At 41.5% G+C, this 25,094-nt stretch overlaps 2 protein-coding genes across 16 annotated transcripts in view; one reads left to right on the forward strand and one right to left on the reverse strand.

The window, feature by feature from the left end:
* The window catches only part of LOC123374956, a 71,090-nt gene extending 68,750 nt beyond the window's left edge, over positions 1-2,340 (forward strand). Inside the window, exon 4 of the transcript XR_006581262.1 lies at positions 2,219-2,340. The gene's annotated coding sequence lies outside the window, so the exon portion shown is untranslated. The remainder of the gene's footprint in view (positions 1-2,218) is intronic.
* Positions 143-25,094, reverse strand: part of ADD3 (adducin 3) — a 159,473-nt gene continuing 134,521 nt past the window's right edge. For 14 of the 15 annotated variants that reach the window (XM_045025372.1, XM_045025379.1, XM_045025382.1 and 11 more), the window contains 6 exons: positions 21,688-21,945; positions 20,284-20,403; positions 18,595-18,684; positions 11,438-11,561; positions 3,360-3,455; positions 143-2,478 (listed from right to left, as the gene is read on the reverse strand). In XM_045025372.1, the coding sequence (XP_044881307.1) occupies positions 2,180-2,478; positions 3,360-3,455; positions 11,438-11,561; positions 18,595-18,684; positions 20,284-20,403; positions 21,688-21,945 (987 nt within the window). In that variant the 3' untranslated portion in view covers positions 143-2,179. The remainder of the gene's footprint in view (positions 2,479-3,359; positions 3,456-11,437; positions 11,562-18,594; positions 18,685-20,283; positions 20,404-21,687; positions 21,946-25,094) is intronic. The other variant, XM_045025386.1, reaches the window with a different exon arrangement.

The following is a 25,094-nucleotide window of genomic DNA, read 5'->3' on the forward strand; positions in this document are numbered from 1 at the left end:
TTACATTCTGTGACCCAGTACTGGGTCACGACCCGCAGTTTGAAAACCACTGTCTTATGTAATCTTTATAGTAACATACAAAAATAAAATGACATTTGACAGGCAAATGAACACATAATGAAAGACTGTAGTGCAAAATCCATCTATTTAAAATACTGTTTATTTGTGATTTAACATTAATTAGCATTACATCTATGAGCAATTTCAGATAACATTTATATATTTTCCACAGGACACAGAGTTGGCTGGCTCATTCTTTATGCCAAAGCAAGTAAATAGAGGCATTAGCAAAAGGTGCAAATAGTTCATGGTTGCATTTTAAAAAATATTTATGCACATTGCATTCATTTAGATATATTTTTTAAAAAAAGTTATGAAAAGCATAGTTCACAGGTTACTGTTTCTACATATGTTGTAATACAACACAAATAATGTAGAACTTAAAAAAAACAAACAAACCCCAAGTTAAGCAACTGGAAGTTTCCACTAAGATTAAAAACACTGTTTCCAGTATTTAGTGATAACTAGAATATCATTTCCAGGATCCATTCCAACATTGCATTGTCACACTTACACGGTCAAAGCTAACCAGCCCCAGAACATGCTATAATCAACATTTTTGCATGCCAAACCACTCTCCAGCCATACTTAATCTATATATTGTATATATTTCAACTGGCAATCTGGGAATCACACTGATCTTTTAAATTTATTTGCTACTGCAATAACTGATGTACTGTGACAAATTTGAGAAGAAAAAAAACCTTGTTAATTTCTATGTTTAGCTTGTTTTTTACAATACAGTAAAAAGCAAAAATGAAAATATCAGCAAAAAAGAGTAAGCGGCACTACTGCCACTACCCATGGCACTAAGATCTACTTTGTTCTGGGTTTGTCTGAAGGACACAACACAGATTAATAAGACCCTTTTAAAATTCAAATGAAAATGAGAAAGAAGAGTAGATCTCCATGTGAAACCATGTAAGTTATTTTAACTTCTAATATGGAAATGTGATTTTGCTGATTTAATAAAAATACCTCACAATCCATATCATATATTTAATAAAAAATAATCACCAAACTTATACTTTCTTTGCATCATTCTATTTTCTTACTATTTCACTTTCCCTTTTAACAGTTTTGTTTCCTTCATTTGGTTTTGTTAAGAGATTATTTTTCTTCATTCATTAGCAATGCCATGAGGGAAAAAAACACAGTAAGATTTAAACATGAATCCAGTTTAATTTTATATGCTTTAATCCTTTGATAGCTGAGTCCCTGGATTCCTGAATTATATTTAAGTATACTCTAAACCAAGCATCCTTAAATACACTCTACTGTTAGACGCTTGGTTTACATGCGTATAATACTTTTATACTAAATGGTATACAAACATTTCAACATATAAAATCTTATTTTGTTTTGCCATAGTTTAACTAAGTTATGTTAAGTGTATAAAATCCCCTTTATTGAAAAATAAGGGTTTTTTTTCCAACTAATAAAAAAGAAGTATTCAAAAATTATATTTCACTAAAATGAAATATTTGGCAAAAAAGTTTTGATGAATGGACTCCTTACACATTTTGTATAATTCCAAATAAAATTTCTCTTACAGTTTTTCTTCTAATATGTGCCAGTGTATAATATTCTATATAATCTAACCTTAAAAGATTTAAAGGTGTGCTGTTAATATGCACCCACTGAAGCAGGGTACAGAAACAAAATATATGGTCTGAATCACAATACAAAAAAGTATTATATGATTACCAAGTGAGGCAGCAGTTTAAAAATGAAAATTCATACAATCACTCAACAGTAACTCTAATAGAGACTTCAACTGTGCTGAAGATTTTAAGGTCTGCAAAATACTCCAAGTGTAACTTGCCACAACAATGTACTACAATGGTATCTGATCTCACTACGATAGTATTAAAGCACCTGCCAGTGTAGCTCTATGTGAAACTATTGAATGTTTCAAACCCTCGGTAATTTTGGACACTAAGTGAGAGATGAATTAGTTTCTTATTTAACATAAGATTGTTTTTAGTAAAACCTTTTCCAGTTCTGTTCATAGGTTAAGGTCCAGTTTACTGCACACCCCTAACACTACTTTGTTAATGTTAGACTTAAATGTGGTTTTTAAAATGTGCAATGCCTTCTCTTAGCAACAGAGCTGCAGTTATGCTTCCACCTTTTCCTTCTTTTTGTTCTTTTTCAGAAAAGATGGAGTGCGGAATTTCTTCTTCTTCTTTGATGGAGATTTGGAAGGGGAGCCCTCAGGGGACAGGGTCTCTTCAATCTTTTCAGAAGTTTTAATTGTAATCTCTACGCTCTCCACAGTACTAGTGGTTAACTGACTGACCCGCAGGGTGAGATCTTCTTCCACGTCATGCATATCTTCCTTGCCATTCACCACCACAACAGGTACCTCTGTGGAGATGAGGTTAGCATTCTGGGCATACATATCTTCATGATTTTCTATGAAAATGGAGAGTTCCACTATTATTATTCTTATTTTTGTGAGCAATGACTATGCAAAAAAATCAGAAATGGGCCTGGAATATGAAGTTTGGGTTTGGATTCAGATATGAACTGCTGCAAAATTTAAGGTGCTCAGATGTGGGTTTTTCCCGTCTTCTGTGCTCTTTATTGTGTTTTTGTCAAATGATACAACAATAATAGCGTGCAAATTTCATTAACGGACACGGGGTCCATTTCTCAGCCCATTCGTATCCCAGGTAAGTCAAGTACTTAGAAGACTAAACAGCCGAAAGTGCAGTTAGAATTATTTGTGCCTGCACTAGGCCAACATATGGAGATGCACCCACTATGCAGGGTAACTTTCAGAATACAAACCTTTAAAACTATGCTGTATTGTTTCTGCTGGTTATGTATTAACAGAGGCTCTCTTCTGGAACATTGTTATACAAAAAATATAATAGCTACGTTACAGGGAGCAATAGACAACATACTTGCCTCCCATTTTATTAATGTGTGATTTTATTGTGTGGATTTCACAACAGGAAAAATGTTTATTGGGGAAAATAATTCCGTAATAGACTAAGACTGACTCACCCATGACACTATAGTTAACTAGGTCAGTTTTTGACCAGCTGACTTTGAGAATGTCTCTTATCAATTCCAATTTTTCATTTAAACTGAGTAAAGTCTGGAAAGATGCAGGCTTCATGAACTCACTGGTTGTAAGAAGCAAGAATCTCGTACTGAAATACTTAAATTCCAGTTTCTAAAATACTGAAAGCAGGCTATACTGCACCTTCCTTAAAGGATATAATGAAACAATCGGTGACCCAGGTTATTAGAGCTCTTCGCGTTTTATAGGAAGTTATATTTAATACCTTCTAATTTTTCAGGGACATTTTGCGGGGACTGTGTTTGTGACTGAATTTGTGACACAGATGAACCATCATCTGAGACTAATTCCTGTTCAGCATCTGCAGAACAAGATTTGAATTAGTAGCCATGCAAAAATAAAAATGAGCAAGATTATCAGTGTTAGTACATACAATATTTACAGCTCTGCTATCATTGAACTGTTCATGCTAATGTTGTCAAGAAGTTAACATACAATAGCTTAAACACATTAGGAAGTTATTACAGTCATCATCCATTAACAGTTATCAGATGTTAGCTCTTCTATATAAATAATTAAAAACAAGGCTGAACACAAGGGAGCAGGCAGCCCATGCATATGTGGCTTCATCTCACCATTAACTATGTGACATACAAGAAATCATGATACTAATCATACCCTTAAAAAGTCTAAACTATGAAAGTCAACCACGCAGTATTAGTGCAGGAGAATGCATTAAAATGCTATTGTTAAGCAATACTGAATTAGTAATTCTGATAAGGAGTAGCAATATAAAAAAAAGTTATAAAATGCTTTTAACTGAGGTGGATGAAAATCTTGGGGATATAGGAAAGATTACTGAAAATGTTTTTACCTTTGAATCTTTAAGCTTTTGAAAATAAGAAATTACAAAGGTGTGCTTTAAAATACTGGCATTTCAGAGTTAAGACACTGCCAATGATATTGCCAAGTTTATAGCAAACAGAAAACTATACCATTTAAGAATATTATTTTTGATAAATGAGGGTTCAAAGGCTTTCACTTTCTGTTCCTATCATCTGTATTGATGAGGAAAAAAAAATCTACCTGTAAATGTTTAAAATTTTATTTCTTGGTATGTTTCCCAATTTATGGTGACATATCTCTCCTTTCAAAGGATCAACTATTCCTATCTGCAATACACAGTATCAGAAGACAGTACAAAATGAACATGTTACTGTATTTATTCGACTTCCATTGTTGTGTAAGTCTTCTGGTGCTTTAGTTCCTATACAAAGTAAAATCAACTAAGATAAAATTCTACAGTTCTCAAAGAGCAATCATTTTTAAGTTTTCCCAGGATGGTTGCAACTTGCTGTTATCATGTGAGAGTAAGAACTATAGCATGGCAAGGTTTCAAGATGTGCTATCCTGCCCCAACATAACAATGGCAGTATGACCATAATGCAATAAATCAAAGTTCAATAAGGTCACCCACTTACTGTTTTCCAGTTTGTCAACCCAATTAACTCCACATTGGTTTTTTATTATTATTATTTACTTTGCAGTAGTGCCTAGGGGCCCCGATTGTGGGTGAAGGTTCCGTTGTGCTAGGAGCTGTACAAACACATTACAAAAGACAGTTCCTGCCCCACAGAACTTAAAGGTTTGTAGTGTGCTGAATACTAACTGTCCCTATAGATCCTGCTACCGTGCACTAAAGGTTCCCTAGTGCACACTGACCTAGTCATGTTTCAAAGCAGAGTAGATCAAAGCACACTAGGGAAATTTTAATGTGTGGTAACAGGGTCCATCCAGATGGACGGTTAGTGACTGGCTCACTAACATGTGGTAGATTTACACCCCATCTTACCTTGAACTTACTGTTCATCTAGCTAAGCCCTCAGTATAAGCAGAGACAAGAGAGACTGGGAGAGCACAAGGAAACACTGGTTAGCATGAAAAACTGAGGTCTCATTACACTAGCTAACCAACAGAGTCAGGATTGGGTTGGGTTTTTTTGGTAGGGATCATGGCAAAGGAGTTTTAAGGAGGGATTTAAAGGTGGGCAATGAGGATATTTACAAGGACCTCCCACGCATGAGGGTACCGAGGGAGAAAGCACAACGGTGCTTGTTTGAAAGTTTAACAAAAGGGTGCTGAAGGCTGGAACCATTGGCACAGTGGAGGCAATCTGACATCTCAAAAGCATACAAGAGGTAGAGTGGAGATCGGGCATGAAGGGCCTTAAAAGTGAAGATGAGTAGTTTGTGTCTGATGCAGTGGAGAAGGGGCAACCATTGAAGAAATGCAAAGAGAGGCGTGACATGGTCAAAAGCAACAACCCAGGAAAATTATCTTTGCAACAGTGTTATGAAGGGATCTAAGTGGGGAAAGATTGCATCTATCAAGGCTAGAGAGGAATAGGTTGCAGTAGATGAGACGTGAGATAATCAGGGCCTGGACAAGAGATGTAGCTGTGTGGATGGACATCAAAGGTCATAGCTTAGGATGTCTATGCTACCCGCCAGATTGGGGGGAACGATCGATCCAGCGGAGGTCGATGTATCGCATATAGTCTAGACACGATAAATCAACCCCCGAACGTTCTCTGGTTGACTCCTGTAATCCCCCCCCAGTGTAGATCAGGCCTTAGAGATGTTAAGCAGGAAGAACTAGCAGCATTTTAACACTACCTGGATGTGATGATCCAGAGAGATGGTTGAGCTGAAGACAACACCTATAGGCCTGTGTGACAGAGATAAGGAGGTTTTCCACAGTGACAGAGAGGAGGGGAGACAATGGGAGGAAGATTAAGAGCTCTGTTTTGGCCACCTCTATCTTAAGATGATATCTGGACTTCCACAAGGAGACATCTGAAAGATTGTCAGTGATTTTAGTGTATACAGAAAGGACCGGACAGGACTGGAAAGGTATACATGAGTTGTCAGCTGAGAGCTGATAGTTAATGTCATTTACAAATGAGATTGCCCAGAGACAAGCTGCAGAGGAGGGGGCCAAGAATAGAGCTCTGTGGAACTCCCACAGAAGGTTGGTAGGGAATGAAGAAAATCCTCCTAATAAAATGCAGAAGCAGCAATTAAAGGTAGGAGAACCAGGAGAGGACAGTCATGAAAGCTGAGGGAGGATACAATTTAAAGAATGGTTAACTTGGTTGAAGGCAGCGGACAGACTGAGGAGAGTGAAGATTGAATATTGTATCTGCTTTGGCCAGGAAAAGGTCATTAGAGGTTTGGTGAGAGACACTGAATTGGAGTGCAAGGTAGAAGCTGGATTGGTGAAGAACTTCAGATAGTGATTGTACACGACACAGTCAGTTTAGAGATAAAAGGGAGAATCCAGATGGGGCGGTAGTTGTACAGTATAGGCAAGTGGAGATAAGGATGGAAGAGACTCAGGCATGCTTGCATTGCAATGGGATGGATGCTGAGGAGAAGAGTAAAGGAGAGAATGGGAGCGGAGGTAAGATCCGGAGATGGGATGAGCTCATTGAGGCCCATAGAAGAGGAGAACAGATGAGAAACTTGTGGGTCACTGAGAGGGGAGGTGGAAGAGAGCACGTTATAGGATGGGATGGAAGAGTGGTAAGTGGGGATGCAGGAGGTAATGCTGGAACCTGTCAATTTCCTCTTTGAAGAGGTTAACAAGGTATTTTGCAGAGAAAAAGTGCAGGGTGGGAAGTGGGGAGATGGAGTCAAAGGTTGAGAACAGGTGGCTAGGACTGTGGCCATGGGAGTCAATCAGGGTGGAGAAGTAGAAATGATTAGCAAGGGAAATAGCAAAATTTGAGAAAAGAACAAGTTTTTAGTTTTAATTCCTCTTCACTGTTAAAACTCTCCTTTAATGTTAAATCTAGCAATAGCTGCCACTACTCTACCACTGCCATGCTGTACTGAAATGTGCTCCACCAGAGGTGACTCTTCCTGTTGTAGAAAGGTCCTCCCCTAAGGGCAAATCCAGTAGGGCTGAACTAGTGGAGCTCTAGTACAGACTGATGACAATGGTTTTACAATCAACCAACTACTTCAACTAAGGGAGGTTGTCCCATATTTAAATCAAAAGCAAAGATTCATACTGTACAGGTACTTTTTTTAAGTGAGAAACATTTCCACTATTTCAGATTAAAAGGAAAATGTGCAAAAATACAAAAGCCTTATAATGAAAGATTTAAAATGCTTGGAAAAGGCACCAAAAATGATGCAAGCAATTAGTGGTTCTCTTGAGCATCTAGTGCTGAACCACACAATTTTCTTGAAATAATTTACTGGCTGGACAGTATCTGATCCAAAGAACTGCAGTTCTAAATTGAAATTTGTGGTTTTGTGGTAAATTTATAACAACTGTCATTCATTTCAATGGGCTTTTATAAAACTACACTTAACTATATGCAGTACACAGCAAAATAAATGGAGATGGATAATTAAGTTATTAAACCAGGGTTTCTGCGTGTACCACAAATTGTAAGAGTAAGTAGAATTAGTTGCAATGACAATGGAATACAAGATTAAGTAGTACCTAGGCAGCCTCTCTGTCTGCAAGAATAATTATAATCTAGAAAAATGTATATACTTTCCCAACTGCCAATAGATTTAGATGTTGATGGTCCTTCTACGCCAGTAGAGGCACCTTATAAATAGCATAAATATAGCCTATATAACTTGGGTATCAAAGCACCAAACAAAAAGTGTGTGTGGAGGGGGGGGAGAGGGAGGGGAGATCACAACAGTCCTGGGCAATTGGTGTACCGTTGCTATTAACATAAGGGTTAATTTCTTCTTATGTCAAGCAGGCAAAGGTGGCCAGTGAATCAGCCATTTCTATAAAAGACACAAGGTGAGCGAAGTAATCTCTTTTACTGGACCAACTTCTGTTGGTGAGATACACAAGCTTGTCTTCTCACCAACAGAAGTTGGTCCAGTAAAAGATACTACCTCACCCACCTGGTGTCTCTAATATTCTGGGACCCACAAGGCTACAACAACACTGCATACAGCTATTCCTTTGTAATCCCTTATGACCTCCCACAGGCCTCTCTCCATAGGAGGACTTCAATGTTTGATCAGGATCTTAATCTCTGAAACTGAATTCCACAATTTAGCTAATTAATAAGAACTACTTACTCTTCTCAAACTACTTTGAAGAGAACAGTTAAACAATAATGATCATGAATATTGGACTTGCACCAAGAATCTGACTAGAGAAAGGAATTCTGCTACTTTCCCCTATGAATTGCATCTGTCCTGTTGCAGTCAGATAACAAGGAACAATTAGCACATAGTTTGTTGCTCTGAGATTTGGCTCCCATCAGTACAGACCAGCGGTCGGCAACCATTCAGAAGTGGTGTGGCGAGTCTTCGTTTATTCACTCTAATTTAAGGTTTTGTGTGCCAGTAATACATTTTAACGTTTTTAAAAGGTCTCTTTCTATAAGTCTATATTTTTGATGCAGCAGTGTCTATTATTGGTCCTTTTAGGTCATTTGAATTTGATTTTTCAGATGAATTTTTATGCATTACAGAAAGAGTGTCTAAGCACATGCAAAGATCTTGCATTTGCAGGGAGACAGAATCTAGGTGGCCTTTTCCATCTTTTATTTTGATGTCTACAGTTAAAGTGGACAAAACCCCACAACTTTGTATTTCAAAAGTCACTAGGAGTTAGTCAATTCCAGTGTCATAGCCGGTAACAAATAGGTATAGCCAAACTCCACACATAGAATGTTCTATTTATACCAGACCATATCATATTTGCTTCTAAATTGTGTTTTAGTTTAATTGTCCTTTTATTGTCAGATTAATACAAGAGAATTGTTCAGATAAAAATTAGTAATTAACTGACCTGCTATATTAAATTAAGTTTTTCCTTTCTAAAACTTAACTTCAAATTTCAAGTCTCAATATTACAGTTTTAGGGGCTGTTCCTGCTCCCACTGAAGCTGAGAGTTTTGACACTGACTTCAGTGGAAGCAGAACTGGGTCGGTGTTCACAAGAATTAATACACCCGCTTTGTCCTGCCACACCCCCACCATCAGCTGTCAGTTTGAGTCTAGCACAGATGCCATGTTAAAGCTGCTTTGTTAATGGCAGGGACTGACCTTTTGGAAATTTACAATAATCCAAATGAACTTGGTTGCTGAGCCTTTTAAATAAAAGTACTATTTCAAATTTTCCATTGTTGAGACATATCAATTAACAACAATAATGATAAATTAGTTTCCAGAGTGAAATGAATCTTTCAAGTATATTATAGAATATTTTTTTCTTATTATGTTGAGTGTCTAACATAGCACTGAAAAGCTTTAGCTAATCCCCTTGGAAATTCATTCAGACAGACACGCCTTATTTGCCTTATGATGCACAAAACTTTCAATGCAGACTGTAAGATCGGAGATTTTTCATATATTTTCTGGATATAATTTGTATGTATGTTTGTTCCTCTCCTCCAATTCCACCCTAGACCTTCTCCAATCCGTTCACCATCCCTTGCACTCCACTGAAACTGCTCTCACCAAGTCTCTAATGACCACTCCCTAGTCAAATCTTCGCAACCAGTACTCCATCCTCATTGACCTGTCAAGCTGCCATTGACACTAATCTTGTCCTCCCCTGGGCTTCTGTGACTCTCTCCTTTCTTGGTTCTCCTCCTACCTCCCTAATTTCTCATTCCCACTCCCACTTCCGAAGGGTTTCACAGGGCTCTGTCCTTGGTCCCTGTAAATGATTGAGGTCTATTTTAGAGTGCCCTCCTCCTACCAGATAAAGGTTTGGTCTTACTGAGCCATCTCACTCCCTGGGGTAATTCTGTCTGAGCTCTCACAGAATCCAGGGAAGCAGTTTCCAGCAGGGTTAGTTGTTTTATTTTAAGCCTTCTTAACAAAAACACCACCACTCATATCCATTCAGACTGGTGCTGCAGAGATCATTTCCCTAGCTTGTGGCTTTAAACATATCATCGCCTCCCTTTGCATTCCTCCTCTGGGTCCCCCTTCTCTAGTCAATCAAACATAAGCGACGTGTACTCACCTTCAAGGCTCTTTCGACACTATGCCACCCAACTGATCACCTCTCAGTCACTAACTGAGGGGTCAACTCCTGCCTCCAGTCAGTCTCCATTGCCCACGGGTTAAAATTTCAAACAAGCACCTCTGTGCTTTCTCCCATGCTGCACCTCACAACTGGGAGAAGCTCTCCATAAATACTCACTCAGTATCCTCAAATCCCTCCTCTGCTGTGATGTCTTCAAATAAAACAAACACCCACAAACCAACCCCCCCCAATGATAATGATTAGGCTGGTGGTGTACTGAAACAGTGGCCTATCATGCTGACCAATACTGACTCATCGTTTCCTTGTACTCCCAGTTTGTCTGTATCAATCGGTTGTCTCATCTTAGATTGTAAGCTCTTTGCAACAGGACTGTCTTTTTTGTTCTGTGTTTGTACAGCGCCTAGCACAATGGGGTTCTGGCCCATGATTAGAGCTCCTTGGTGAGACCACAATACAAATAATAAACCAATTGTAATAATACTCAGAATATTTAAATATGAGTGTTTAGATTAATTCCTGTTGATGTAGTGCCCTTTCATTATCGTTAGTAATAGCACTTCAGTTAACGACAGCCATATTCTAGTTTAACTTGTGGTTTGTTTGGCCGGGGAATCTTTAAACATACTCTGACTGTTAGCTGCCCTAATTAAATAGGACAGCATGACTATTGCAAATAAACCTGTCAAAGAAATATGACACCAATAGAGTGTAATATTTCAGCTGCTTTGGAATTATTCTATGAAATGTTCTCTCTCTTTTGGATACGGTTACTACACTATAATTCCCTAGCAACTCTCTTCTTTAGAATAGTAAATATCACATTTTAATATCACCAGCTTCCTCAGTTCAATAAAGAAAATGCTTCCAATACAACACATCCAAGAGACCCGACATTAGAAAGGGAGTAATGAGATTCAGTACATATGCAATAAGATGAATATGCTTCTCATTTCTGATTTTGTATATGATATGTTTAATCTACTGATTACAGTAGATTTTTTTTAAACAACCAACCATGATTTAATTTTGCCAGAAGCTGGGAATGGGCAACAGGGCATGGATCACTTAATGATTACCTGTTCTGTTTATTCCCTCTGGGACACCTGGCATTTACCACGGTCGGAAGACTGGATACTGGGCAAGATGGACCTTTGGTTTGACCCAGTATGGCTGTTCTCATGTTCTAATTACTATTAAAAATCTCAACCACTTCATATGTAGTTAATTATTTCAGAATAGGTTCTAAGAAGCATTCACCTCAAACTTAACCCCTGTTCGACAGTTTAGACCACTGACCTTCCACTCCTTGTTGCTTGCGCTCAATTGTCTTCTTGTACTCGTCCAGTTCCTTTTCTGTAAGATCACTGAATGGATTGGGAGGGGCTGGTGGTGCATGCTCATCTTCCTCAAACTGCATGGGCTGGAAAAAGAAAAAAAAATCAGACACAGTAAGTAACAGAAAATATTTACAATTTCAGTTCCTTTCTTTCCCCAAGGTTTGGGGACAACAGACCTACAAGAAAGAGCTTTATGGATGGAAGGAATACAAAAACAAATAATGAAATAATAAAACAAATAAAACAATTAATAAGCATTTGCTTCCAAGCATATTATAAACATTTGCTTATTTAAATACTGTGGGTTTGGGTATTATTTTCAAATAATCAGAAAGTTTACTTGTGGTGATTTACTTCAAGTAACTACTAGGTGAGACGTCCAGTGACTTATCTATTGTTGTTGATATAAAGTGGCAACAGGCATTAATTGATTGCTTATTGCAGAGGTTCTCAAACTGGGGGTCAGGACCCCTCAAGGGGTTGCGAGCTGTCAGCCTCCATCACAAACCCCACTTTGCCTACAGCATTTATAATGGTGTTAAATATATTAAAAAGTGTTTTTAATTTATAAGGCGGCGGGGGAGGGGAGGGGTTTGTACTCAGAGGCTTGCTATGTGAAAGGGGTTACCAGTATAAAAGTTTGAGAACCAGTGGCTTATTGTATAAGATCTCAGATTAGCTACCAAGGTGCCAATTTATTAAAGCACTTAAGCACATACATAAGTGCTTTGGTGAACTGTTGTCCAAATATCTATGCTCTTTTGAAAATGCCATTTTGTCCATTTCAATCAATGGATTTATCTAAAATCTCATGATAATTCATTTTTACAAAAGTGAATTTTAATGCTTGAGAAAAATGTCTGATTGATAGCGACTGGATGCTAAGGGTGAGATTTTCAAAAATGCCAAGTGACTCAAGACTAAGTTGCACTGAATTTCAGGAACTTGTACTCCTCCATCATGTATGCATGTCTGAAAATCTCACGCAAAATTCTAATCTACAGAACACCTATAGACCAGGGTAGGCAACCTATGGCACGTGTGTTGAAGGCGGCACACGAGCTGATTTTCAGTGGCATTCACACTGCCTGGGTCCTGGCCACCGGTCTGGTGGGACTCTGCATTTTAATTTTAAATGAAGCTTCTTAAACATTTTTAAAACCTTATTTACTTTACATACAACAATAGTTTAGTTATATATTATAGACTTATAGAAAGAGACCTTCTAAAAACGTTAAAATGTATTACTGGCACGCGAAACCTTAAATTAGAGTGAATAAATGAAGACTTGGCACACGACTTCTGAAAGGTTGCTGACCCCTGCCTATAGACAATGAAGCTTTGTAAGCTTCCTTCTTCCTTTCTCACCACAGTGCCCAAACTCTCTTCTGTAGGGTCCACTTCTAAGAGTGATAACTCTTTATCTAGTTAATTTTTGCTCATTCTGCTGAGAATTCTAACAAAAGCACCAATGAAATGGGGACCTCTCTCTACACAGAGAGCTTAATCAAGACTAACTTATTTTACACTGGCCACTTGACAGCGATCAAAATAGCAGGACTTCACTATCAACCCAGGCTAGATTTACATCAGTAATTTACAGGAATATGGAGTCTGAGTTATTCAGACCTTGCTTATTACAATTCCTACAATAAGATGTGTATAATTCCTCCATCTACACTTCAATATAATTTTATTCTTTCAGTTTATGATTGTTCTACAGCAAGGAAACTGCTCTCAAGTTCCATTTTATGAAATAAGAGATAGAGAAACTGAGTGGTTGTTTTGTTCTGAAAACAGTGTTCAAGTCAATAAGATGACATTAACTTACACTACATAACAAAAGAAAAATAAAAGGAGTACCATTTCAAGAGTATAAGAAACAAAAGTGAGGAAATAGGAATAACCCCAAACATTGTGGGACAGCTGCACTCTCCAAAAATGAGACGAGATCATTGTCAGAATAAGAGGATTTTCTATGTTTATCTACCAAGGCATGCAAAATTATGCATAATTAGGGCCATCTGTATAATTCAGAAATAAATACAATTGTGCTGAAGAAAAATCAGAGGTATGTGCAAGGAGGTAAGAAATTATCACTACAGAACTGGAAATCTTTCTTGCTCCTAAACATGGTCAATTGATGCATGGTTCTAAATTAATTATCTTATTTACAAATGCATTACTATAGATAGTGGACAAAAGTAGTATCTGATTTTATTGACAAAGTTCATCTCATTGGTGAAAGAACTGGTTAAGGACTATTTAGAAAAGCTGGAAATGCACAAGTCCATGGGTCCAGATGTAATGCATCTGAGGGTGTTGGCTGATGTGATTGCAGAGCCACTGGCCATTATCTTTGAAAATTCGTGGTGATTGGCAGAGATCCTGGACGATTTAAAAAAGGCAAATATAGTGCCCATCTTTAAAAAAGGGAAGAAGGAGAATATGGGGAACTACAGACCGGTCAGCCTCACCTCAGTCCCTGGAAAAATCATGGGGCAGGTCCTCAAGGAATCCATTTTGAAGCACTTGGAGGAGAGGAAGGTGATCAGGAACAGTCAACATGGATTCACCAAGGGAAAATCATGCCTGACCACCTGATTACCTTCTATGATGAGAAAACTGGGTCTGTGGATATGGGGAAAAACAATGGATGGGATATATCTTGACTTTAGCAAAGCTTTTGATACGGTTTCCCACAGAATTCTTGCCAGCAAGTTAAAGTATGGATTAGATGAATGGATTAGAAGGTGGATAGAAAGCTGGATAGATCGTTGGGTTCAACGGGCAGTGATCAATGGCTTGATGTCTAGTTGGCAGCCAGTATCAAGTGGAGTGTCCCAGGGGTCGGTCCAGGGGCCGGTTTTGTTCAACATCTTCATTAATTATCTGGATGATGGGATGGATTGCACCCTCAGCAAGTTCGCAGATGACACTAAGCTGGGGGGTGAGGTAGATAAGCTGGAGGGTAGGGATAGGTCCAGAGTGACCTAGACAAATTGGAGGATTGGGCCAAAAGAAATCTGATGAGGTTCAACAAGGACAAAGTGCAGAGTCCTGCACTTAGGACGGAAGAATCCAATGCACTGCTATAGTCTGGGGACCGATTGGCTAAGCGGCAGTTCTGCAGAAAAGGACCCGAGGATTCCAGTGGATGAGAAGCTAGATATGAGTCAACAGTGTGCCCTTGTTGTCAAGAAGGCTAATGGCATACTGAGAGGCATTAGTAGGAGCATTGCCAGCAGACCCAGGGAAGTGATTATTCCCCTCTATTCGACACTGGTGTGGCCACATCTGAAGTACTGAGTCCAGTTTGGGCCCCCCCACTAGAGAAAGGATGTGGACAAATTGGAGAGAGTCCAGCATAGGGCAATGAAAATGGTTAGGGGGCTGGGGCACATGACTTACGAGGAGAGGCTGAGGAAACTGGGCTTATTTAGTCTGCAGAAGAGAAGAGTGTGTGGGGGGGAGCGGGGGGGATTTGACAGTAGCCTTCAACTACCTGAAGGGAGGTTCCAAAGAGGATGGAGCTAAGCTGTTATCAGTGGTGGCAGATGAGACCATTGCTTCTTGTTCTGTCAAGTTGCAGCGAAGGAGGTTTAGGTTGGATATTAGAAAAAACTATTTCGTCAGGAGGGTGGTGAAGCTCTGAAATGGGTTACCAAGGAAGGTGGTGGAATCTCCATCCTTAGGAGGTTTTTAAGGCCTGGCTTGACAAAGCCCTGGCTGGGATGATTTAGTTGGGGTTAGTCCTGTTTTGAGCAGGGGGATGGACTAGATGACCTCCTGAGGTCTCTTCCAACCCTAATGTTCTATGATTCGTGAAATTTCTTTACTACAGTTGTATACGATTACGTGAGTCTTACTCATTTTAATCTCACACTCTTTTTGTTATCACAGAAGTTACAATGGAAAAGAATGATTAAGACTATCTTGTCCAACCTCATGGCAATACCTCACTATTCGTAAACATTTGGTCCTTTTTTGCATTTAATTTTTAACAACAATTTCCAGAGATTAAAATATAAATATACAATACATATACAAAAATAAGAAGTAGCAAGAACAAACTAGAATCACACATTTACAAATCCTTAATCATATACATTGTTGCAAATAGAATCATAGAACAGAATCACAGAACTGGAAGGGACCTTGAGAGGTCATCTAGTCCAGTCCACTGCACTCATGGCAGGACTAAGTATTATCTAGACCATCCCTGATAGGTGTTTGTCCAACCTGCTCTTAAAAATCCCTAATGATGGAGATTCCATAAATAGTTTTTATTGTAACTGTATCTATTATATGTATTTTGGGAACAACTGAAACAAAATTGTGAGGACTTCTAGTGTGGCTAATTTTATATAAATTAGGCCAATGTTGTAATTTATCACATTGCTACTAGCTACAAATATGGTTAACAGGATACTAAATTACGAATATGTACTACAGCTTTCTATTTCTGGGTCTGATTGGTTTATAAATTTAGTTATAAAAAGTGAAAAGAAAACTATCACCCACGAAACAAAATCATCGTACCCAGACAAATGGAGAGCTACGCATCTCTACTGTTTTGATCAAGTGAAAAGTGACCATGCAAAAAAAAAAAAAAATTATATATATATATATATAGCTGCTCACACTATCTATGCACTTGGTTATAGTACAAGTGTATTTAACGTTAGTCTTCCATCTCACTGTTTATGTAGATCATGTGAGCTCTTACAAGTAGCATCAGTAAAAGTTATTCACTCACTGAGGAAGAGATTTGGACCTATTTCTGCAAAGGAGTCCTCGAGTCTGGATCCTGGCCTGCTGCGCTTCACTGCCACATTGCTGTCAAGTAGCCCCTCCATCTAGACTAGTTACTAGTGTTGAGCTTCTGACAGGTATGTATGAGTAGCAAGAATATGAGGGGGTCCCATGTCCAAAGAGAAGGCAATAAGAAGCTGAACACCAAATGGATACTGCTGCAGAAGGGGCATATGTTCCCCACAGATTTCTTTGCTTCCCCATTTTTCTGCAGGGCAGCCAAGAAATCTGCGGAAGAATTCCCCTAGGAGTAAAGGGGGTTATTCTTTGTCATCATGAGTAAACTGATTAGCCCTGTAAAGTAAATGAATTGAGAGAGGAAAAAGAACAAGATGTTGAAGCTTTCTGTCATTCAGAACCACCCCGTGAAATTAGTTTGAGTTCATAAGGACATAGGAATTGCCATGCATTCCATGTAGTCCAATAGTCTCTCTCTGACAGGGTCCAACACCAGATGCTTCAGAGGAAGGCTGAAGAAACCCTAAAGTAGGCCATCGTGGGGCAATGTGTCTGATGGGGCCCAGGGTGCAACTTGGACTGTGGGACCACTGAGCTCTCCGTCCCCACAACCTGGAGTATCCCTCTCATTCTGTGATGCTGTTGCCAAGCTACAAACCTCTGACAGATTCTGCGTTTACACAGACCTCCACAGGCAGTGACATACCCAACTGAATTACATGAACACTTTGCCAACCACTCATGAACCAACAATAGAGGCTCCAGCCAATTCCCCCACAGATTGCCAGCCTTGCACTGGTGAGAACCCTGGCCAGTGTAAGTTCATTACCCAGTCTGCCCCTCCCTCGATATGGAGAGGACACACACTAGCCTTTCTAAACTGACCTGAGATTTCCCAAGCACATCAACCAAAACACACTGTTTTAGGTAAAATATAGAACAGATTTATTAACTACAGAAAGACATTTTAAGTGATTATAAGTAGCAAGCACAGAGATCAAAGCTGGTTACCTAAGAAATAAAATAAATTCACAGTCTGAGTTCTACAAACTGCTTGAATCAAGCAGTGCCGCTCCCTGACAAATGGTACAAATGGGTCACAGATCTTCAATACACAGGCTGGAACTGCCTTCCAGCCTGGGACTACTCTCCCCAGTTCCAAGTCTTTATTCTCCAGATGTGTTTCCAGGTGGTGAGTTGTGGGGAGCAGTGAGGCTGGGGAGAATTGGCTGGAGCCTCTCTATTGGTTGGTTCATGAGTGACTGGGAGAAGCATTCATGTAACTCAGTTGGGTGTGTCCCTGCCTGTGGGAGTCTGTGAGAGTGCAGTGCCTGCCAGAGGTTTGTAGCTTACCAACATCACAGGGTGAGAGGGATACCCCAGGCTGGTGGGACAGAGGGCTCCACAGTCCCAGTTGTATGCTGGGGACCCCACCACACTGTCACCGCATGAAGGATTCATCCTAATCACTAGTAGTTAGGGACAGTCTTAGAGCCTGAAACATGAGTTTCTCTCTCTCTTCGGGTATGTCTGCACTACCCGCCGGATTGGCGGGTAGTGATCGATCTATCGGGGATCGATGTATCGTGTCTCGTCTAGATGCGATACATCGATCCCCGAGTGCACACCCCGTCGACCTTGGAACTCCACTAGGGCAAGAGGCGGAAGCGGAGTTGACGGGGGAGCAGCGGCCATTGATCCCACGCTGCAAGGACACGAAGTAAGTCAATCTAAGTTTATCTAAGATACGTCAACTTCAGCTATGCTATTCTTGTAGCTGAAGTTGTGCATCTTAGATCGATCCCCCCCCAAGTGTAGACCAGGCCTTTCCAAAAACTCTTCTCGTTAGCATTAGCTAGAACAACATTGCATACTCTTTTTAGCTATACAAGTGTGCAATCCCTATCTGAATCTTGCTAAATTCTTGGCCTGAATGATGCCTATGGCAATGAGTTTCACAGTCCTATTAGGAGCTATGAGTAGTTCTCCATTGACCTAGCTACCACCTCTCGGGGAAGAGGATTAACCTCTCCTGTTGCTGTAGTGAGAGTCTACACTGTAGCACCTCAGCGGCATTGCTGCAGTGCTGCTGTAGTGTTTTAGGTGTAGACAAACCCTGAGTAACTAGAAGCCCCCCAGGTTTTTTTTTTTTTTTTTAAACATTGTAGATAAAAACTTGTATTGCGAATGACAAAAATATCTCCCAGGTTAGATATAGTATTTTCATGTCACATTTAACAAAAAACATTTAAAAAGAAAAGACCAAACCTTCAAGTCTGAAAGAAAGGTTGATAGAACCCATTTAAGGCAGTGAATTAAACCCAAGTCATGATGTACACTTACTGGACTAGGCTTTTTATCCACAACAATCCCAGCAAGTAATTGAGACTGTGGTCCTGCTGTCTTTAAGTCATATCTGTTTTGCTCACGAATCTATACGGAAAAAGACAAATGTTATTTAAAGCATCTATTGTCCTTATATAGCAAACCCCTTTCCCACCATCAACTTTATATGGCCAATGTATTGGGCGATGGAGCACTGGACTTTGTACTGCTCTACTCTGGGATAAGGTGCCCCCTGCCTCTGACTTCACACTACCTAATGATCCTATGACACCACTTTTGGCACCGCTAAAGATTCACCCTGGTCCCAACCCCAGCCACCTGCACCCATTGTGAGTCACCATGTATGGGACCCTGGTGGAGGTGAGCTCTGCATAGTGACTGCACGCCATCTGAATCTGCCTTCCTCCCTTGTGAGGTAGAATCACACAGGCTCAGTTGCCAATGGGTCAATACAACGTGTGGTAACAGAAGTATTGATAGAATTTGCCCCACTTGAATAATTTGCTGCTTTCCTCAACCAGCAGCCCTATCTACATGGCAATGATGCACACTGTCAATATTTAACTAATGAAAAAAACAAACAAACAAAAAACCACCCCAGGACTCCTGCCCCTCTCTTTTTGAGACAGCAAGGCTTGTGAATCTGCCTGGGAAGAGCAAGCTTAGTGTCTGGGACTGATAACAGTAGTATAAATCAGTGTCTGGGTGATTACAGGGCATTGTTTTATTTATCCTTTTTGAGGAAGGGAGTTGCTCCTTCTGAATCATATTCAGTCCTCAGGGATGGTAATATGGCCCTTTAACCCCTAAAAGACTAAGTAAATCCCATAATTTCACAGAAATAGCATTACATGTCTAGCAAAATAATCATGCCTGGGGTGGAGTTTGGGTCAGCTTTCTGAAAATGGCTGCTTTTCACATTCATGGTATTTATTAGTTACGTACATTTAAAATAAATATTAATTCCCAGAAACTACCTATGCAACATTTTAATGAGTATTTCTGCAGTTTTTTGAGAAAGGGCACCTACAAAATGAGAGATGGCTCAGAGCTGTTCAGTTCAGCTCTAGATACAAACTTCCACTCAGGGTAGGTCTATACTTACCTGCCGGGTCGACGGGTAGCGTTCGACATCTCGGAGTTCGAACTATCGCGTCTAATCTAGACGCGATAGTTCGAACTCCGAACGCGCTCCCGTCGACTCCGGAACTCCACCACCGCGAACGGCGGTGGCGGAGTCGATGGGGGAGCCGTGGACTTCGATCCCGCGGCGTCTGGACAGGTAAGAAGTTGGAACTAAGGTAGTTCGACTTCAGCTACGCTATTCACGTAGCTGAAGTCACGTACCTTAGTTCGACCCCCCCACCCTAGTGTAGACCAGGCCTAAGTTTTATGCTAAACCAAGTGTTACAGTTTGGGGCCATCTCTGATTTGTCATTCTCAGAGTAACTGCTGATCATCCAGTGAAGTATTATAATCAAGGTGCTACCAGTTTTATTATTCAATTCCAACAGCATGTGGAATTAAAAAAAAAAAAAAAGACATTTTGGTAAAGCCAGGATATTTTCAGTAAACCATTTTATTACTGTTTCTAATGATCACTTGACTGCTGACTTAGAATATATATTTGGTACCTGTAAACAATTCAAGGTATTGTTACAGATTTGTTCATTAATCATTTCCTACCTTATTCCTCTTTTCTAACACGTCACTTGGGTTTGTATTTAGAGGCACAAATTGGTTAGGATCTTCAATTTTGATTGGAGTTCCTCCACTAATCTTGGAGGAGTCTTCAGCTTTCATCCACTTAAAGAAAAATGTTAGATGTTAGGCGAAAAAAAGGGGGAGAATGTGGCCATTGCAAAGAGCATGGTTTAGTGGTTAGGAGGAGGAGCAAGGACTCCTAGGTTCTGTCTGCAGCTCTGCTAGTCACTCACTAAGAGATCATTGCCAATTTATTAAACCGTTCTGTGCCTCAGCTTACAAACTCGTAAATGTATGCAATACTTACCTCATAATATCCACACAAGGCAGGTTTAACTAAATGACTGAAAAATTGAAAAGCTCACTTGAAAAATGATACAGAGCTACAACATGATATTAACATGATTACGTTTAGAAAGGATTGCTTTTACCAAAAATCCTGTATAAAAGGGATAAAGAACACTGAACTTTTTATTCCATTAATGCAGCATCTAATGGCTCCAGAATTGGTGTTCTCTTCCTCTTACTCTATTTGTACTGTAATTTCCTACCTCTGCTAATCGCAGGTTTTGTATTGGGATTTTTCCTTTTTAAGCAAATTTTAAACATAAGCCTGCCATTGATATATCTACCAAACTAAAGGAACAGAGAAATTGGTTAACTACCACCAGGTGGTGCTGCTGCGTTTAATCTATGTTTTATGCAACTGGGATCAGGTGTATAGCAAATGGGATACCTCTACTAGGCACTGCTTTGCAAGAGACCTAATCTCTCCCCTAGCTGGTTGGGAATGTGGTGGAAGCAACATACTTAGTCCTGGGAGAAGGAAGTCCTGCACATCATTCAAAGACATATGTTAACAGGTGGCGTTAATGGGCTCTAAAGAAAGTCCTGATCAGTTGTCTTTGACCAAAGATCGTGACAGTGACCTAGACTCAACAAACATGGAGGGATTGATTTAGCTTGGAAAAAGATAGCACTCCTGTGGGGATGGAGAGGCCCCAACATGGGGGGGAGGGGGAATGAGACACTACAGTTGATGCATGGGTAATTCTTAGCATGCTAGATGCAGTACAACAACAACAAAAAAGCTCCTATTACAAGAACCAATAAGGAAGAGGAAATCCATCAAAGACTGGATAACAAAGCTCTCTCTTTTTCTATCACCAAAATTCCCCCAAACAGAAAGGGCATATCAGTGCAGCAGCTATTCCCATGTTCAATCTCAGACAAGCCTGTTTTCTTGTTTGCTAGCTTTTAACTAATTAGATAATCCAGCTAAAAAGGATTTTGGAAGTGGGCCAGATTTAGTGCTATAAACTCTGTATAATTCACTTTCTCTCAGGTAGAGTAAGAACAAGCCAACTACCAAAAATAGCTTCCTACCGTTATCTTAGTTCTGGGACTAGTCTCTCCATTCCAAGACTCTTCAGGCACATTCACTTTCAAGTATGTATTTGGAGAGTTCAGCCATCTTGTCTTCTCTCGCTGTTGTCTTTGTGCTAGGAATTTGAGGGGGGAAAGTGGAACTGTATCATCTTCGAAAGAAAAGGCAGTCACAGTGGCTGGGATCTCAACGTCACTCTTGTGCCTGGGTTTTTCTCTGACAAGAGGATGCCTATAAGCATAGCCAGTTCTGTATCCCTGAGGAGTTCAGAAGAAAAAAAAAATCAACCAATAATCCCCAAACAATAAGAAATTATGGCAAGTTTTTACCCATAATTCATTTTATGTATTAAATGAACTATCTGCACTCATCCAAGTAAGAGGTTTGGGGTATCCGACTTCAAACTATTTTTCATGTATTGATTTATAAAAAAACCTTTACAGTCAGCATCATAGCAGACAATCAAAATTTCACATAACTGCAGTTTTTCACATATTTGACAGTCTTTCCACTTCCACTTATGAACAGTGCAATCCGGAAGGATTAAGAATAATCTGTGGAAGTTTATAATGGTCAATTCCTTCCTCCATTCAAGAGCCAACAAAGGTAACTTTTCCCTTCTGATGGAAAAAAAAGTTACCTTTTCCTAACTGGTATTCTTTGAGCTGTGTTGCTCATGTTTATTCCACAATAGGTGTGAGTGGTCGCCACGTGCACCGGTGCCGGAAGTTTTTCCCCTAGCAGTACCCGTAGGGGGGAGCGCCTGGAGTGGCACCTGCCTGGCACGGTATAAGGGGAGCTGCGTGCTCCCCCCACCCTCAGTTCCTTCTTGCCAGACAACTCCAACAGAGGGGAAGGAGGGTGGGACATAGAATAGACATGAGCAGTACATCTTGAAGAACACCAGTTATGGAAAAGGTAACTGGTTTTTCTTCCTCGAGTGATTGCTCATGTGTATTCCACAACAGGTGATTCCAAGCTATATCTGTTGGAGTGGGTAGGAGTTCACAAGTTCCCAGGACGGAGGACAGCCCTGCCAAACCCGGTGTCATCCCTGGTTTGGAAGACGATCGCATAGTGCGAGGTGAACGTGTGAACTGATGACCACATGGCGGCCCTACAAATGTCCTGGATGGGGACGTGGGCCACGAAGGCAGCCGACGAGGCCTGTGCCCGGGTTGAGTGTGCCCTCACAATGGGTGGCTGAGGAATGCACACCAGCTCATAACAGGAATGGGGCCCTGTCCCTGAACGGGACCCGTTGGAGCATGTTGTTCGGGGTGGACTACCGTCACAGGGAGGTAACCACAGCGTCTGGCATGGTTAGGACTTTGTCCATCCTGTCCATAGCCTGGGAGAAATTCAAGGCCAACTAGAGCTGGAGGGGCCTCATCCTCAGACTGGCGTGATGGACCATGTACATCCATGCCGACATATGACCCAAGAGCTGCAGGTAAACCTTGGCTGTTGTCGCCGGGAACCTTGTGACCGAGTCGATGAGACCTTTCAGGGTCTCGAACCTGTCTGGCGGGAGAGAGGCCCTGGCCGACACTACGTCCAGGAGTGCCCCGATAAACTCTATACGTTGGACCAGGACTAACGTGGACTTGGTGTTGTTTACCAGTATGCCCAAGGCGGTGCACGTGGACAGGAGGAGCGCCACGTGATCCCTCACCTGTGACCGGGAGGTGCCCTTGACAAGCCAATCATCCAGATAAGGAAATATCTGTACCCCCTTACCACCGACATGCATTTTGTAAACACCTTGGGGGCAGTGGACTGCCCAAACAGGAGGACCATAAATTGGTAATGATTCTGTCCCACCACAAAATGGAAGCGCCTGTGCCCCTCGAATATGTGGATCTGGAAGTACGCATCCTGTAGATTGAGGGCAGCGTAACGGTCCCTGGGATCCAGGGAGGGGATGATGGAGGCCAGGGAGACCATGTGGAACTTGAGCTTCCCCACGTGCTGGTTCAGACCCTGTAGGTCCAGTATGGACCTGAGACCCCCTTTGGCCTTCGGGATAAGGAAATAACGGGAGTAGTACCCCTTGCCCATGAACTCCTCAGGCACCACCTCTATTGCTCCTAGTCCTAGGAGCCACCCCATCTCCTGCTTGAGCAGAGCTTCGTGTGAGGGGTCCCCCAGGAGGGATGGGGTGGGGGGTGGTTGGGTGGGGAGGAGGTAAACTGGAGGGTGTAACCCCAGGAGATGGTGTCGAGGACCTATCGGTCCGAAGTGAGCCGAGACCATTCTGGAAGGAAAGCATACAATCGGTTGGAGAAGGGAAGCTTTATTGGGGTTGGATCCCTGATGAGGACTGGCTGGTTGCCCCCAAGCGTCCCGTCAAAATTGCCTTTTCCCCGCCTGCTTGCTCTTGGAGGGTACAGGCTGGGGGGCAGGCTGAGGCTGCCTGTGAGGGTGTTTCTTATAGTCCTGTTCCTTCTTATGAGCGGCCTCGTACTTCGGGAGAGCGGCCAGGGTCAGAGTCTGCTGTGGCTTGAACTTAGGTTTTGCCAGAGCCGGGACATAGAGACCTAGTGTCTGGAGGCTCGTGCAAGAGTCCTTCATGCCATGCAGCCTTGTATCTGTTTCCTCTGCGAACAGAGCTTTCCCATCAAACAGGAGATCCTGCATGGAAGATTGCGCCTCGCTGGAGAACCCGGAGAGCAAGAGCCATGATGGCCATCTCATGGACACTGCGGAGGCCATTGAACATGCGGCCGTGTCCACAGCATCCGAGGCAGCCTGCAAGGAAGCCCGAGATGTCGTTGCCCCTTCCTCCACCAGCGCCCTGAACTACTTCTTATCGCGCTCCTCAGATTTAGGCAGGGAGCCCCACAGATTAAATTCGTACCGACCCAAGAGGGCCTGATGGTTTGCCACTCGTAACTGGAAGCTCGAAGACGAATAAATTTTTCTTCTGAAAGAGTCCAGCCTCTGAGAGTCTTTGTTCTTTGGGGTCAGGGCTGGCTGACCCGGTCGTTCCCTGTGGTCAGGGCCAGCTCCAGGCACCAGCTTATCAAGCAGGTGCTTGGGGCAGCAACTCTGGAGAGGAGTGGCACTTTCACGTATTCGGCAGAGGGCCCCGGCTGGGAGCGAAGGACCTCCCGCTGAATTGCCGCAGATCGCGATCACGGCTTTTTTTTTTTTTTGGCTGCTTGGGGCGGCCAAACCCCTGGAGCCGGCCCTGCCTGTGGTTGACCAATTCGATCACCAGGGAGTTGGGCGCCGGGTGGGTACATAGGTACTCATGCCCTTTAGTGGGTTCAAAGTACTTGCGTTCTGCCTTCTTTGATATAGGAGCCGAGGCTGGTGTTTGCCACAGGGCATTTGAAATTTTAGCCACCCCTTCATGGAGCTGCGGTGCCATGGTGGAGACTTGGAACGGGAGCCCGAGCAG

The sequence above is a fragment of the Mauremys mutica genome, chromosome 7 (assembly GCF_020497125.1).
Source record: "Mauremys mutica isolate MM-2020 ecotype Southern chromosome 7, ASM2049712v1, whole genome shotgun sequence".
NCBI classification, from domain to species: domain Eukaryota; kingdom Metazoa; phylum Chordata; order Testudines; family Geoemydidae; genus Mauremys; species Mauremys mutica.